Source organism: Amblyomma mixtum, chromosome 3 (genome assembly GCF_055824585.1).
Source record: "Amblyomma mixtum isolate Tamu chromosome 3, ASM5582458v1, whole genome shotgun sequence".
In the NCBI taxonomy this organism is placed as follows: domain Eukaryota; kingdom Metazoa; phylum Arthropoda; class Arachnida; order Ixodida; family Ixodidae; genus Amblyomma; species Amblyomma mixtum.
The window spans coordinates 210,262,758-210,274,987 of NC_143014.1; the positions used below are offsets into that span (position 1 = coordinate 210,262,758).

At 45.7% G+C, this 12,230-nt stretch overlaps 1 protein-coding gene across 3 annotated transcripts in view; it reads left to right on the forward strand.

Annotated features, from left to right (window-relative positions):
- The window catches only part of SPARC (secreted protein, acidic, cysteine-rich), a 30,643-nt gene extending 27,414 nt beyond the window's left edge, over positions 1 to 3,229 (forward strand). For all 3 annotated transcript variants that reach the window (XM_089582634.1, XM_089582636.1, XM_089582635.1), the window contains exons 7-8: positions 335 to 483; positions 2,460 to 3,229. In XM_089582634.1, the coding sequence (XP_089438760.1) occupies positions 335 to 483; positions 2,460 to 2,497 (187 nt within the window). In that variant the 3' untranslated portion in view covers positions 2,498 to 3,229. The remainder of the gene's footprint in view (positions 1 to 334; positions 484 to 2,459) is intronic.
- The last annotated feature ends 9,001 nt before the right edge of the window (positions 3,230 to 12,230 follow it).

Consider the following 12,230-nt stretch of genomic DNA (forward strand, 5'->3'; position numbering starts at 1 on the left):
TAACTGAAAAGACCTCCTTGGAGTCGGTATAACTGATCTGTTTGCTTTCATGCTGTACTTTCAGCTGTTTACACTGGCAGGCTGCATTTCTGAGTGTGGTGGCCTTTCAGGCATACTGGGTTCAGCTTAGTTTTGTGAAACTCATTCAGGGTGTAAGGTGTTTGAAAACTGGGGTCTTGACTAGAAAAGAAGGACCTTAAACGTGACCCTCAATCTTTTTCTTTTCTCTTCCAATAACACATGAGAAGTGGCCATTAGGTGGCAGATGTGAGAAAGTGCTTTCAAAAAAGTTCATCAGGGGGTTCAATGGTTTCTACTACTGCTTGCATTGCAGGGCTGTTTCAAGGCATGAACTGTTCCCACTGCGTGCCCCCCTCCTGTCGATGGAGCACTGCATAGCTCCCTTCCTGAACGCATGCGACAAGGACGACGATCACACCATCACTCTCAAGGAGTGGGGAGACTGCCTGGGCCTCGAGGATGGTAAGGAGAGAAAAAGGATTTTCGTGCCAGAGTTAAGACAGTGTTAAGAGGCATGCCATTGTTGAGAGCCGTGGATTTATTTCAACCATCAGGGCTTCTTTGCCGTACAATCTCCAGAAGCTCAGCACAAGGGCTTTCTTGCATTTTGCCGTTGTCAAAATGTGGCTGAGACTGCGCTCATTCTCTCATGCTCTGAAGTAGCTGTTGCAGGCAAGATGGCAAGAAACCTAGACTCTTTGCAAACATAGCATGTAATTCATGCAGATGTGTGCAACCAGTGCTGGCTGCACTACTTCTGATCAAGTGAAGGTTAGGTGCTTGCAGCTTGCTTCACCAAAAAAAGTAGAAAGACATGCGCCTACTGCATTGCAGCAACAAAAAAAATCTCATGAAAGAAAAGCTGCTATCAATGCACAAAATGAAACTTTAAGCTGCTCATCAGAGTGCATTGATGCAAACACGCCGCCACGCGGTGGCTCAGTGGTTATGGCACTCGGCTGCTGACCCGAAAGACATGGGTTCGATCCCGGCCACGATTCTAGAGGCCTGTGTACAGTGCAATGTCAGTGCATGTTAAAGAACCCCAGGAGGTGGAAATTTCTGGAGCCCTTCACTATGGCGTCTCTCATTGCCCGAGTCGCTTCGGGACGTTAAACCCCCATCAACAACAGCACTGATGCAAACTATGACTAAGGCAGAATTAAAAATTTGAAGTTATCATAAAATCAGTAAATGTAGTGCCAGTCCTACTACTATTTATTTTTTTAATTTGAGGCCTGGCCTGCCTATATACTGTACTTTTGGATCAGCAATTCAAAATGAAAGGCAACCAAGATGTCTGGTTCTACATTATGAAAGCTTGTATCATTTGACTGCGGATAAAATATAGTTGTAACCATTAGACCGTTGTATACAGTGTCAATTTGTACTGTTGGTCCAAAATCAAACATTAACATATGCCCGAGGTCCCCAATTTTGTACGGCGGAAGATTTTAAATTCCGCCAAATGAGAAGGAACCTGCAATATTCCGCAGGAAGCCTCCCGTGCGTTAATGTATACAGCCTTTAGCGCAGCGGCAGCCGCCATGCTCCTGCTTCTTGCTGCGCCGGCAGCACTTCGTTTGTTACCATGTTCTACCTTTCAAGAGAATTGAGATGATTAACATAAAATTCTCATCATACAAATACTCCTACCGATGTCCACAAACACACTATCATTAAAAAAAGAGAATGTGGCTGCTACCACACAATTCCATGAAATATACTAGAGTCCGCGACTTTATGAGGAATCGTGGAAAGGTAGGGGCCTTATCTATGCCTTATTCCTCAAGTGTGCTGCGAGACATCAGTGTGCAACATGTTAATAAATATACACGTCTGAAGAAACTTTATGTAGCAGGGATAGGCAAAAGGCACAAGTTGTTGGCATTAAATGATGCCCATAAAATCACCAGTGAGAACTTTAACAGTATAATGGTGTCATCAGCGCTTAGTCTCCCTCCAAAAAAGGTGGGGCCCTGACCATGTGTCCTTATTACATAGGTGCATGTGTGCATAATCTTGGGAATTGCTCTACAGATGAAGCAAGCATGTGTATCCCGTTTCCTTCTGCCTCATCTAATGCAGCCTATTCGGACAAAATGCTTCCCCACTTTCATGCAACGAAGGGCTGATGGTTTCCCATGGCAGGGTGAAAGCCTCCCCCACAACCTCTCTCTTTGATTGGAAGTGTTGGATGTTACAAACTCATGATCAGCCACACATTGCTCCAGCAAAGGATTAACGCAACGGACGAGTGCAGTTAAAATTCATGTGATAACCCCACCCCAACTATGTGGCTAGAAAGGAATAGAATCCAGCTTTCTCAGACCTCTTGTTCACAGAAGTTTGTCCCTGGCTAAGAACACTGACTTGGGGATGGGGAATTGATCTCACCAAGTCTGATGGTAACCAACTGTACGATGTTTCATTCGCAGGTGAAGTCCAGGACAGGTGTGCTCAGATCACTGCCTAGTGCCTTCATCCTGCCCGAACAACCAATGCTGCGCAGTGCCTTCCCTGGATCACAACGCATTTTCACAATTCTACACTGCCATTTTATATATTCTTCTATGGACGCACTGCTGTCAGCGTGACATGCATTTGCTTTACCAGCTGTAGCCTGGCAAAGAACTTTTTACTCTTGTTGTTGTTGCTGCCTCATGCTGCTTGTAGCAAGACTCATGTAGTGTGTGCTATTTGCAGAAAATAAAGGTACTTAAAAAATATCTCAAGCACTGTTGCCTGCATAAGCAGTACCGCAGATGCTAAGCCATAAAAACGGCACCACTGTTTCCTTCAAACTTGCAGAAACTCAAATTCATTCATTTCATTTGAACTCAGTTTCCATGTCAAACATCAGTGTTGTTTCGCCACTAATATTCACCACAAAACCAGAGATGCTTGTTCACTGGTAGAGAGAAGCAAACAAGCAACAAGAGCAAAAAAAAAAAAGAAGCTCACATTAAACAGTACAGCACCACAATCTTTTTTTTTACAAAGCATGTTCTTTATTGTGGTGAAAATATACCTGTTATCCATTCAACACATCAGAAGTGATGACATCAAGGACTTGTTTACAAAACATGACTAGATGTACAACAATACATTATGAACAACCAACACAGCATCTTTATAAAAACATGCCTCTTAGCCATAGCACACTGTCTGGTATGTGTCTTATGGCAAATAAAACACAAGTGGAGTATTATGTGCTCCGTGCACATTTTTCTACCCGACCAAAACTAATCACAACGATACGACTTTGTTGCTGTTTTCATCCCCAACCTGCTTTTGTGCATGCCCAGGAATAGGTAATCACAATGAAACTTGTGAGCTTTCTCAGCTGAAGGCATGATATGTACACTTAATCCCAGGCTACAAAACATGTGGAAGCAGTGACCACACAGAAGACTGGTATCTAGCACAAAAGACTAGTGCTGAGTTCCACTGCAAATTTTACAATGCAAGTAAACCTTTCAGGGGTGAACTACATGTGTAAAGAATGATCAGGAATCGAACACTGTCACGTCTTGGCTGTGCACCTTATGTCATGGGCCTTTGCTGAGCTAGCATTTTGTTCCAGGAGGAGTACTTTAACACCTGCACCTTGAAGAAAGAAATGACAGCAAGGTTGTTTGCCAAAGTGCACAATGTCCACGCAATGCAGCTGGCGAGGAGCAAAGGGACTGCTTCGTTGTTTTGTGAACTCTGCGTGCAGTTTACTTTGGGTGTACAATGTACGGGCACCACCAGGCACATCGATAGTTGCTCAATGTCCTGCGCTGCTTCCTCGAGGTACCCCTCTCACCATTTTTTGTATTGTCCCTGTTCATCTGCCATATAAGATAAACTACAGAATGCGATTGGTCAAAAGGTGTAAATGACATGGAGGCCAGCAAAGTGATGGTAATATTGTTACAACACAAAAGCTATCAAGTTCCAAACTTTGTGCCGCAATTGCTTAAGTGTGCACATTACTGCAGTTTACCGCACAATATTTTTTTACCACTAAACTAATTTTTACCGCTAAGACTAAACTGTCTTGATCACACATTAGGGATGATAGTCACATTGATAGTCCGTCCATTTCAGTACTATGGTGACCCCGCAGAGCTGCAACCTGTCGTGTTACTGCTCAGTCGGGAAACAAGCACCAGGGCACCCGTACAGAGAAAGATCTAGACTGATGCACACTGCATGACTGCAGGTGAACTGCCACTATACTACTTTACACAGAGCAAAACTTCACTTGAGAGAGTCAGGGTGACAGCGAAATTTATACCCAACAAAACTACATTTCATGCCAGCACACATCCACAACGACATGAGAATCAAGTCTGCCTCATCTGTGGACAGAGAAGCCATCATAAAAACATGCACATAAACACACACTTTGCCAATGGCTGCAAACAAAGGTACTACTCACATCTTGTTAATCACACAGCAACGTCCCTCATGTGATTTATAAACCCCTACAACTGACAGCCATAGCACCTTTGATTGCTGGCATGTTTTATGCTGCCATATTTAATGAAAATTCACCTAGCTCCATCAGCCACGACCTCTCAAGTGACCTTTTGCAATGTAAATACTGCACAAACATAAAAGCAGCAGAAAAAAACAAACTCGATGCTCATTTCCCAAGGAAGCTGGCTGGTTTGGTCCCTTCTGTGCTTGAATGCTGTGACCTTTAGAAAGGTGTTTTGCAAATACACATCGACACGCAGATTATGTGACAGACTGGCACATGTATTTGGTAGTAATTCACATAATGCTGGCTGCTCTCTTTTGGCCTAGGACTATTTGTGTGAGAAAGAGGCCAGCTTGTGCAGGATGTTGCCTCGAACATCCCTCAGAAGCACACCTGTGGCAAGGCACACCTACATGTGCCAGCTGGCGAAAGCCCTTCAGCAGTTTTATTTAATGCCAAAGCAAAACTGGGCCCCCCCGTACACTTCAAGAGGTATATGCAAAGCAGGACACAAGACACTGGAATTGTCCACATTCAAGGCCCCTACTGCACGTAACTCTTAGAAGTAGCAAATTTTCTGCCCTTCCAGAAACATTCCATGTCCTGTAGTTGTTCCACTTAATTTACTGCATTAAAGTTGCTACAATCTTTGAACTGAAGCCTAACACTCTCTGCCTTCTCCTGCGGTTAACACACACAAGTGGGCCCTAGGTCATCTTTAACTACAGGCTGTTTGATTACATAAAGCGCCTACAGGACATAAACACAGACACACTGTGCATTACAAAACCACGACTAGACAGCAATACAAGTGCAGACTACGCTAGCGCTGCAATCTCTACAACACCCTTCTTGTATAAAGGGACACATAAGCACTACACATTTCTCTTCAACAGAACTAGACTTTCACATAGGTACCACTGTGATGCAAATGGAACCCATAGGTCTACGCAATCCATCAAGATTGTAGCCCTGCTTGACGTGCACACAGCAGCACCACCAGCAGTTACTGTGTGCACAATACAATACGGGCATGCACATCACACTGTCCACAATGCAGCATTTCCGCTCACCAGCAAGAGCCAGCTCCGACGCCAAACAGAGCTTCTTTGTAAGCAAATTACTTGAGAAAAGGTGGGTGGCTCACACGCTACCTTACAGAGAATGAGTTGCAGTCTTACATGCTGACATGCACTGCAACCAGCAGAAATTGCATTTGCCTCTAACATACACCAGGCACACTTCTAGTGAGCCCAGATGGACTTGCGTTTTGGAACCTCGATGTAACGAACCTCAATGTAACGAAATTCGCGATGTAACGCATTTTTTTCATTTCCCAATCACTTCCCCATTGAAAACCATGTATTTTTTTTCGCGATTTAACGAAGTAATTTTGCTCCGCACTTTCGATGTAACGAAGTCCTTGCGCATCGCATGCATGTGCCAGGAGCTACCTTGACAATCGAATGAGAGCTAAAAGTTTAGCCGAGACGAAACGCAGTTTGTATTTGCCCTTTCACGCGCCAATTTTGCCGGCAGTGTGCGAGAATAGAGTCACTGGAAAAAATTTCAGAGTACCGCATTTCTTTTCCCCGCGCCGCCGACGCGGTCATTGGCCCAACCGTACCACGTGGTCTTGTGGTGCCATATACCTTCCAAGCGCCGGTCGGGCCGGCTGAGAAGAGCGCAGGTTCCCGACGTTTCTCGTGTTGCAACTGTCGCTCTCGTGTTTGATACTGAAGAAATAATGCCTGGCTGCTGTGCCTTCGGATGCAGCAGCCGAACCGAGTCCGGAAAGACTTTTTCTCGATTCCGACCGGGGAAAATGACCGAGAGCGTCGTTCTACGTAGTTGCACAGAAACGGCCTGGAGAACTTCATGTTTTCAAAAAACACACGCTTGTGCGTGGTAAGTGCACCTTGCTTGTGCTTTTTGGTGCTGTTTTAGAAGGTATGTAAGCGCAGTGCACGCGGTGTTAGCGATAGGATGCTAAGAAAATAGGTGTTCACAGCAAGTCCGTCGCGCATGTCGTGCAGCGATCTTTCGCAGCTTGCCCGCTTGACGCGGGTACACGTGTACGCGCTTGTTACTCAACACACGCGGCTCTTCCCGACTATTCCGTGCTTGTGGCACGCGAAGGCACATTTGTCGCGCGAGAATTCCGCGTCCTAACGTGCACCAAGCACTCGCACGATCTTTCCGCGCCTCGAGTCACTCGACCCATGGCACTTGTTTTTCGCGGACCTTGACGATCGCAGTCAATAAAAACATGGTCGGGCATGTCTTACGTCCACATAACGGCCGCTTTCTGTTCAATTGTGTTGGGACTGATAGAAAAATAGAAATGGGTCAAATGTTAGCAATCCTTGAAGCTGCGTGTTTGCGGCGACATGCGTGTTTACATCCCAAATAAGCTATTTTAAGTGTCACTGCGTAAACTTAGAAACCTTTATAACGTATTCTTTTTCTTCGCCTCTTTATTTGGGTGTTTCAGCTTATTATTACAGCTATATTCCATGTTTTTCTTGTTTCACATATTTGAAACAGGGCTTCACTCGAAAAAGCCCTGGGAGCCTCCTTGGGCAGCCCAGCGTTCGGGTGACCAGCATCATTCTTCTAACTGTACAACAAACATTTGCAGGACCACTTTTGTGCTGAAGACTTCGAGAAGCCTAGAGTGGATGGGAAGAAGAAGCTAATGTCAAGTAGTTTCGTCCTGCTTGAACGAGACGGCGGTCCCATGGCGGTCCACGATGCTCACTGCCCAAAAGCACGAGCTTGTCTCTTTGCTGCTCGGAGCGGCGAAATGTTTCCTTCGTAGCTTGCTCCGCGGAAGGGGAAAAAGAGGCGTGCACAAGCTCCCGATAGCAGCCCTAAGATGCTGCTCACAATCATAGTACAGTTCCTGCAGTAAACGCAACCGCGGAGTAAAACAACCGCCGGCTGCTTTACTTCGCACAAAATAACAATATTTTTTTCTCTTCTGAGTAACCATTGTCTCCGAGCACGAAGTATTTGCGCTTCAGTGAACACTCAACCCGATATGTCACCGAATATCAAGCTCTTTCAACACGACGACCTTCCTGCGACGCAGTCGGCTTGGAAGGTAAATGGCAGTGGCCGCTCAGTGTTGCCAGTCAAATTCCGACCTTTGCGGTACTCTGAAATTTTTTCCAGTGACTCTATGCGAGAACGTACCGCCGCGCCATCTGTCGTGCGCATACAAAGCCCGCGGCATGGAAGTTTCAAGACGCGCCGCGCCATGACGCCACTGGCAAGCTGTAGACTCTGAACGTGAAAGCGCAAACCGGAATTTTCTTGCAGCGTCCGTTGGTTTTTTTTTTTTTTGCGTGCGATGTCCTCGTAGACAACAAAAAAAAAAAAAGTATTCAGTGTTGACAAACTCGTGGAGCTAGTGTGGTCGTACCTTTAAAACGGGTGAGCGGCGAAAAAAAAAAAAAAAACGTGCCCTGGCAGAGGAGGCGAGTGGCGAAGGGGGTAGAGGGGAGGCGTGGCGTGGGAGGCGCGCGCGGTGCATTCTGGGTGGGCGGCTTCGGCGCGCTCTCGGCGCGGCCCGCGCGAAATGCAGCCGGCTGCATTCCGCGCCGGGCGCCGTCAGAGCGCGCCGGTAGCCGCCGAACACTAGAGTGCCTCGATGCGCTCGCCCTCTCCGCCGCTCCGTGCGCACTATAGTGAACTAGAATACTCTCTAGTGGCGCGAGCGGCGAGGCGCAGGCAAGCCATTTTCCAACAGACGCCACCAGATGGCGCCACCGCAACTTTTCCTAGGCACGGGAATTCGCGGAGTGTTGAGAAGTTCGTCTGTTATCTTGCGTTTTTGAGCTCATTTACTAATTATAATCGCTCATTTATTCTTTCTTACTTTTCTCCACCTGTTAGTTACAATGACTAGCCTTGTTAAAGATTAGAACGCGTGTCCGAAAACCACGTAATTAAGCGAGGATACAACGTTCCTACTGACGCGTCGTTGACTAAACTCCAACTTGCAGAGTGATTTTCTGGTGCGAAACGCCATCGCAGAATGCCAAGCAGTCAGCATCACATGCGGAGCAGATTATTTGCGCGACCATTACTGTGGTTTGAAGATCAAAACCCGAAAGCAATGCCATTTAGAGTGTGTACCCACCGTCATTTATTGCTCGCCCACTTTCAGAAGTAAACGGTTTAAGCTAAATTTTATGCTGCATTTTGAGCTCATATATGGTTTAGAGAAGTAATGCGCTTGTAGATATGATCTATTTACCGCTATGATGTGAGTTTTGGTGGTGTTGTTGATTTAGTAATAATTATTAAATTGATGTATGTAGACATGAACACCATATGAAGCTTTTATTTGCAACTGACTTCAGTGCAGAAATGATAACAAAAAAATCTTGTTTGCGAAAATCCACAACTTCCTTGCCATTGACTTGTTCAGCACCTATTCAATTTAAGGTGCTTTGACGCGCGGTATGTGAGGTAGCGCAAAACGGGACAAGGTACCGAGAAAGACGCACACAACACAGGCGCTAAGTCAACGCGGCGCTTTGACACAGTATGTGAGTTAGCGCAAAACGGGACAAGGACGCACACAACATAGACGCCTGCTGTCGCTGGCTCCGTTAATGCTCTTCGTGAAGAAATGCAGACGAGTTGTGAGGTAAAATGCAGTTATTTCTGCAGCTATGGTTTGAGCGTGCTCAGGGCATCCAAGCAACGAACTTTCGCGCGACGTAACCAGCAATTTAAAAGTCAGACACAGCTTTTATGAGCAGTGCGTCGGCTGGGTTCAAGTTTCCGGCATCGAGAAATATGTCAATCAGTTTCTCCCTCCCAGAGCAAGTGTCCTGCTCACCAGCATCTGCATTCAAGAGTGAACTTAGAACAGCGGGCTCGCAGTTTCCTCTTGACACAGAGTGCGCAAGGTTGCTGAAGCTGACACAGTTCACTGTAGCAATGAATTGCTGAAGTGTATAGGATGAGTACTGCATCCTGATGACTGCCTGACGATGCCAAAAAGATGTTCCACGGGGTCTTGGTTCACCCTGCTTGTCATTACAGTGATAAGGTACTGCATAGTGTTACACGCAGTCCAGTTACTGCGGACTGACTTAGAAAGCCTCGCTGCCCATTTCTGTGGCGTTCCCACTCTGACAGAAACGACAGAAAGGAATTCAACTTCTCGGCTCATGCAGAGGAGGCAATGCTTCAGCTGGAAAGCGGGATGTCATGACTTGAATAACACCATGAATGAATGGTCCTCCAAGAGCAATCTTGCAATGAGATGCATGTACAGCTAAAAACCATTCAAAATGTTACGTTAATACAAGATTTAGCTAGCTAAACAACATAGTGGCAGTGGTTTAATCATGGTTCAACGGAGATAGATGAGCGATAGCTCGGTTTTGCGTGGCTTTCATTTGTTTTTGGATTCTACTCGTTGAGACATTTTAAACGATATGAGTTGCTGCTGTATCGCGAATTTGTTTTAGTCATAATTATCTAACGGAACTTAATTAGGACCTGCAATTAGCGTACTTCAATCGTACTCGAAATAAGCTATCCATCGATATATGTCTTGAAACTGCAGCATGAAGTTCAATATCGAATCACAAGTAACTTTTTATTGGCAGCTAATTAAGTCTTAAATTTACCCAATGCAATGATACTCAACCGAAGCTATCCGACATACATGTATATTGGTGCGGCAAACAACGATGCTTTTGCTTTTGGCGCACCCGGATAGCCGGTGCGGCAGCCTGGAGTAAAACAGTGTGAATCAGTTCTTCTTATCGCCATAGCTTCGCCAAATTCCCTGTCATTGGTGCAACAAAGTTCCTGCTCACTGCTTTCACTACTTAGCAGCAAGATACGAACGCTGAAGTGAAATTATCTGCGTAACAGCGCGCGCGCAAAGCGAGTTACACCACACACCGCATTGCCATGTCCTGCCAACGCGCGCGCCGGAGGCTAGGAAAAGGCGCAGCAGCGCCCCTGCCGGCCGTCAGTGTCAATTCGCTTCACCCGAGCTGGCCCCAGCAGCCGCCGGTCGCGCCACTAGAAAGTATTCTAGTTCACTATAGTGCGCACGGAGCGGGGGAGAGGGCGCGCATCGAGGCACGCTACCGAACACGCTGGCGATCGGGCGCCGCTGTTTCGCGGACGTGACGTCGCCGTGCCGCGCGCGCACGCGCTACGTCGGAGTATAACCGCGCCGCGAGCACAATCCCACCGCGCCGGCGTGAGCGATGCGAACATTTTTCTTTATTTTTCTCTGATGCGTCCCCGGCTGCAAATGTTCAATGCTGATGATGATGATACCAGTAGCGACATCTTGTGGCGGCTTTCAGTACTAGGCGCTGCGCTCGTTCTTTTGCTGTGCGCACACGGAGAAAAATGATGCCGTCGCGGTGTTTGCTATCACTCGTTATGCTCCTGATGTAGAAAAAACATCCGGTGCCCTTGTTAGCGATACTATTACTCGATTTTCTTGCGTATTTCCTCAATAAGTGATTTACAAGTTCCCATCAACAAGCAGTGTTCCTGAACCAAATATACTTTATTTTGACAGCTGAAACATGGGAACCTCGACGTAACGAAATTCGCGATGTAACGAAATTTTCGGCTGCAAGTAGGACTTCGTTATATCGAGGTTCAACTGTAACACCTAATAAACAATTTCCAGTGATCACGACTTGAGCAGCAACAAGAACCTAACATGCCATGAGAAGAATACTGCTGCAACCTTTTCAAAGCAGACAAATTGTTTTTTCTATTCAGTCATAAAAGGGAATTTGAAGGCTCTTTTAGACACCTGAAACTAAAACTGAACATTACAAGCGACAAGAACCTAACATGCCATGAGAAGAATACTGCTTCAACCTTTTCAAAGCAGACAAATTGTTTTTTCCATTCAGTCATAAAAGGGAATTTGAAGGCTCTTTTAGACACCTGAAACTAAAACTGAACATTACAAGCAACAAGAGCCTAACATGCCATGAGAAGAATACTGCTGCAACCTTTTCAAAGCAGACAAATTGTTTTTTCCATTCAGTCATAAAAGGGAATTTGAAGGCTCTTTTAGACACCTGAAACTAAAACTGAACATTACAAGCAACAAGAACCTAACATGCCATGAGAAGAATACTGCTGCAACCTTTTCAAAGCAGACAAATTGTTTTTTCCACTCAGTCATAAAAGGGAATTTGAAGGCTCTTTTAGACACCTGAAACTAAAACTGAACATTACAGCTGCCACCATCCTTTCCCAAAAGTGTAGGAGCCCAATGAATCCTTTTCCCTCGGAGAAAATGCAAGAGCACCACATGCCAGGTAAGCATGTTTTTGATCTAGCAACATATGTTATGCTTGTACCATCAGAAAAACCAAATTTCAATGAAAAACATACAAGCAAAGACATGCACGCATTTTCAAGATACCAATAAAAAGTAATACCAACCCTGGAAATAAGCTGCACCTAAGGATTAGACCATACATGGCATTTGAGAAGCCAAACATGCTAGCCTACAGCCAAAATACTTTGTTGAGTGTTGCACTGGCGCCATGTCCAATGACACAAACACGCAAGAAGTAGAGAAATGAAAATGTTACGCAATTCTGCACCACTGCAGCTGCCAGCAAAACAATGGCAGGCACATTTGCGTACTAGTTGTTTGCAGTTAAGTTTAACAGAAGTATCCTTAAAAAAGCTATGGCTTCTAAGCAATCGCCTCCAA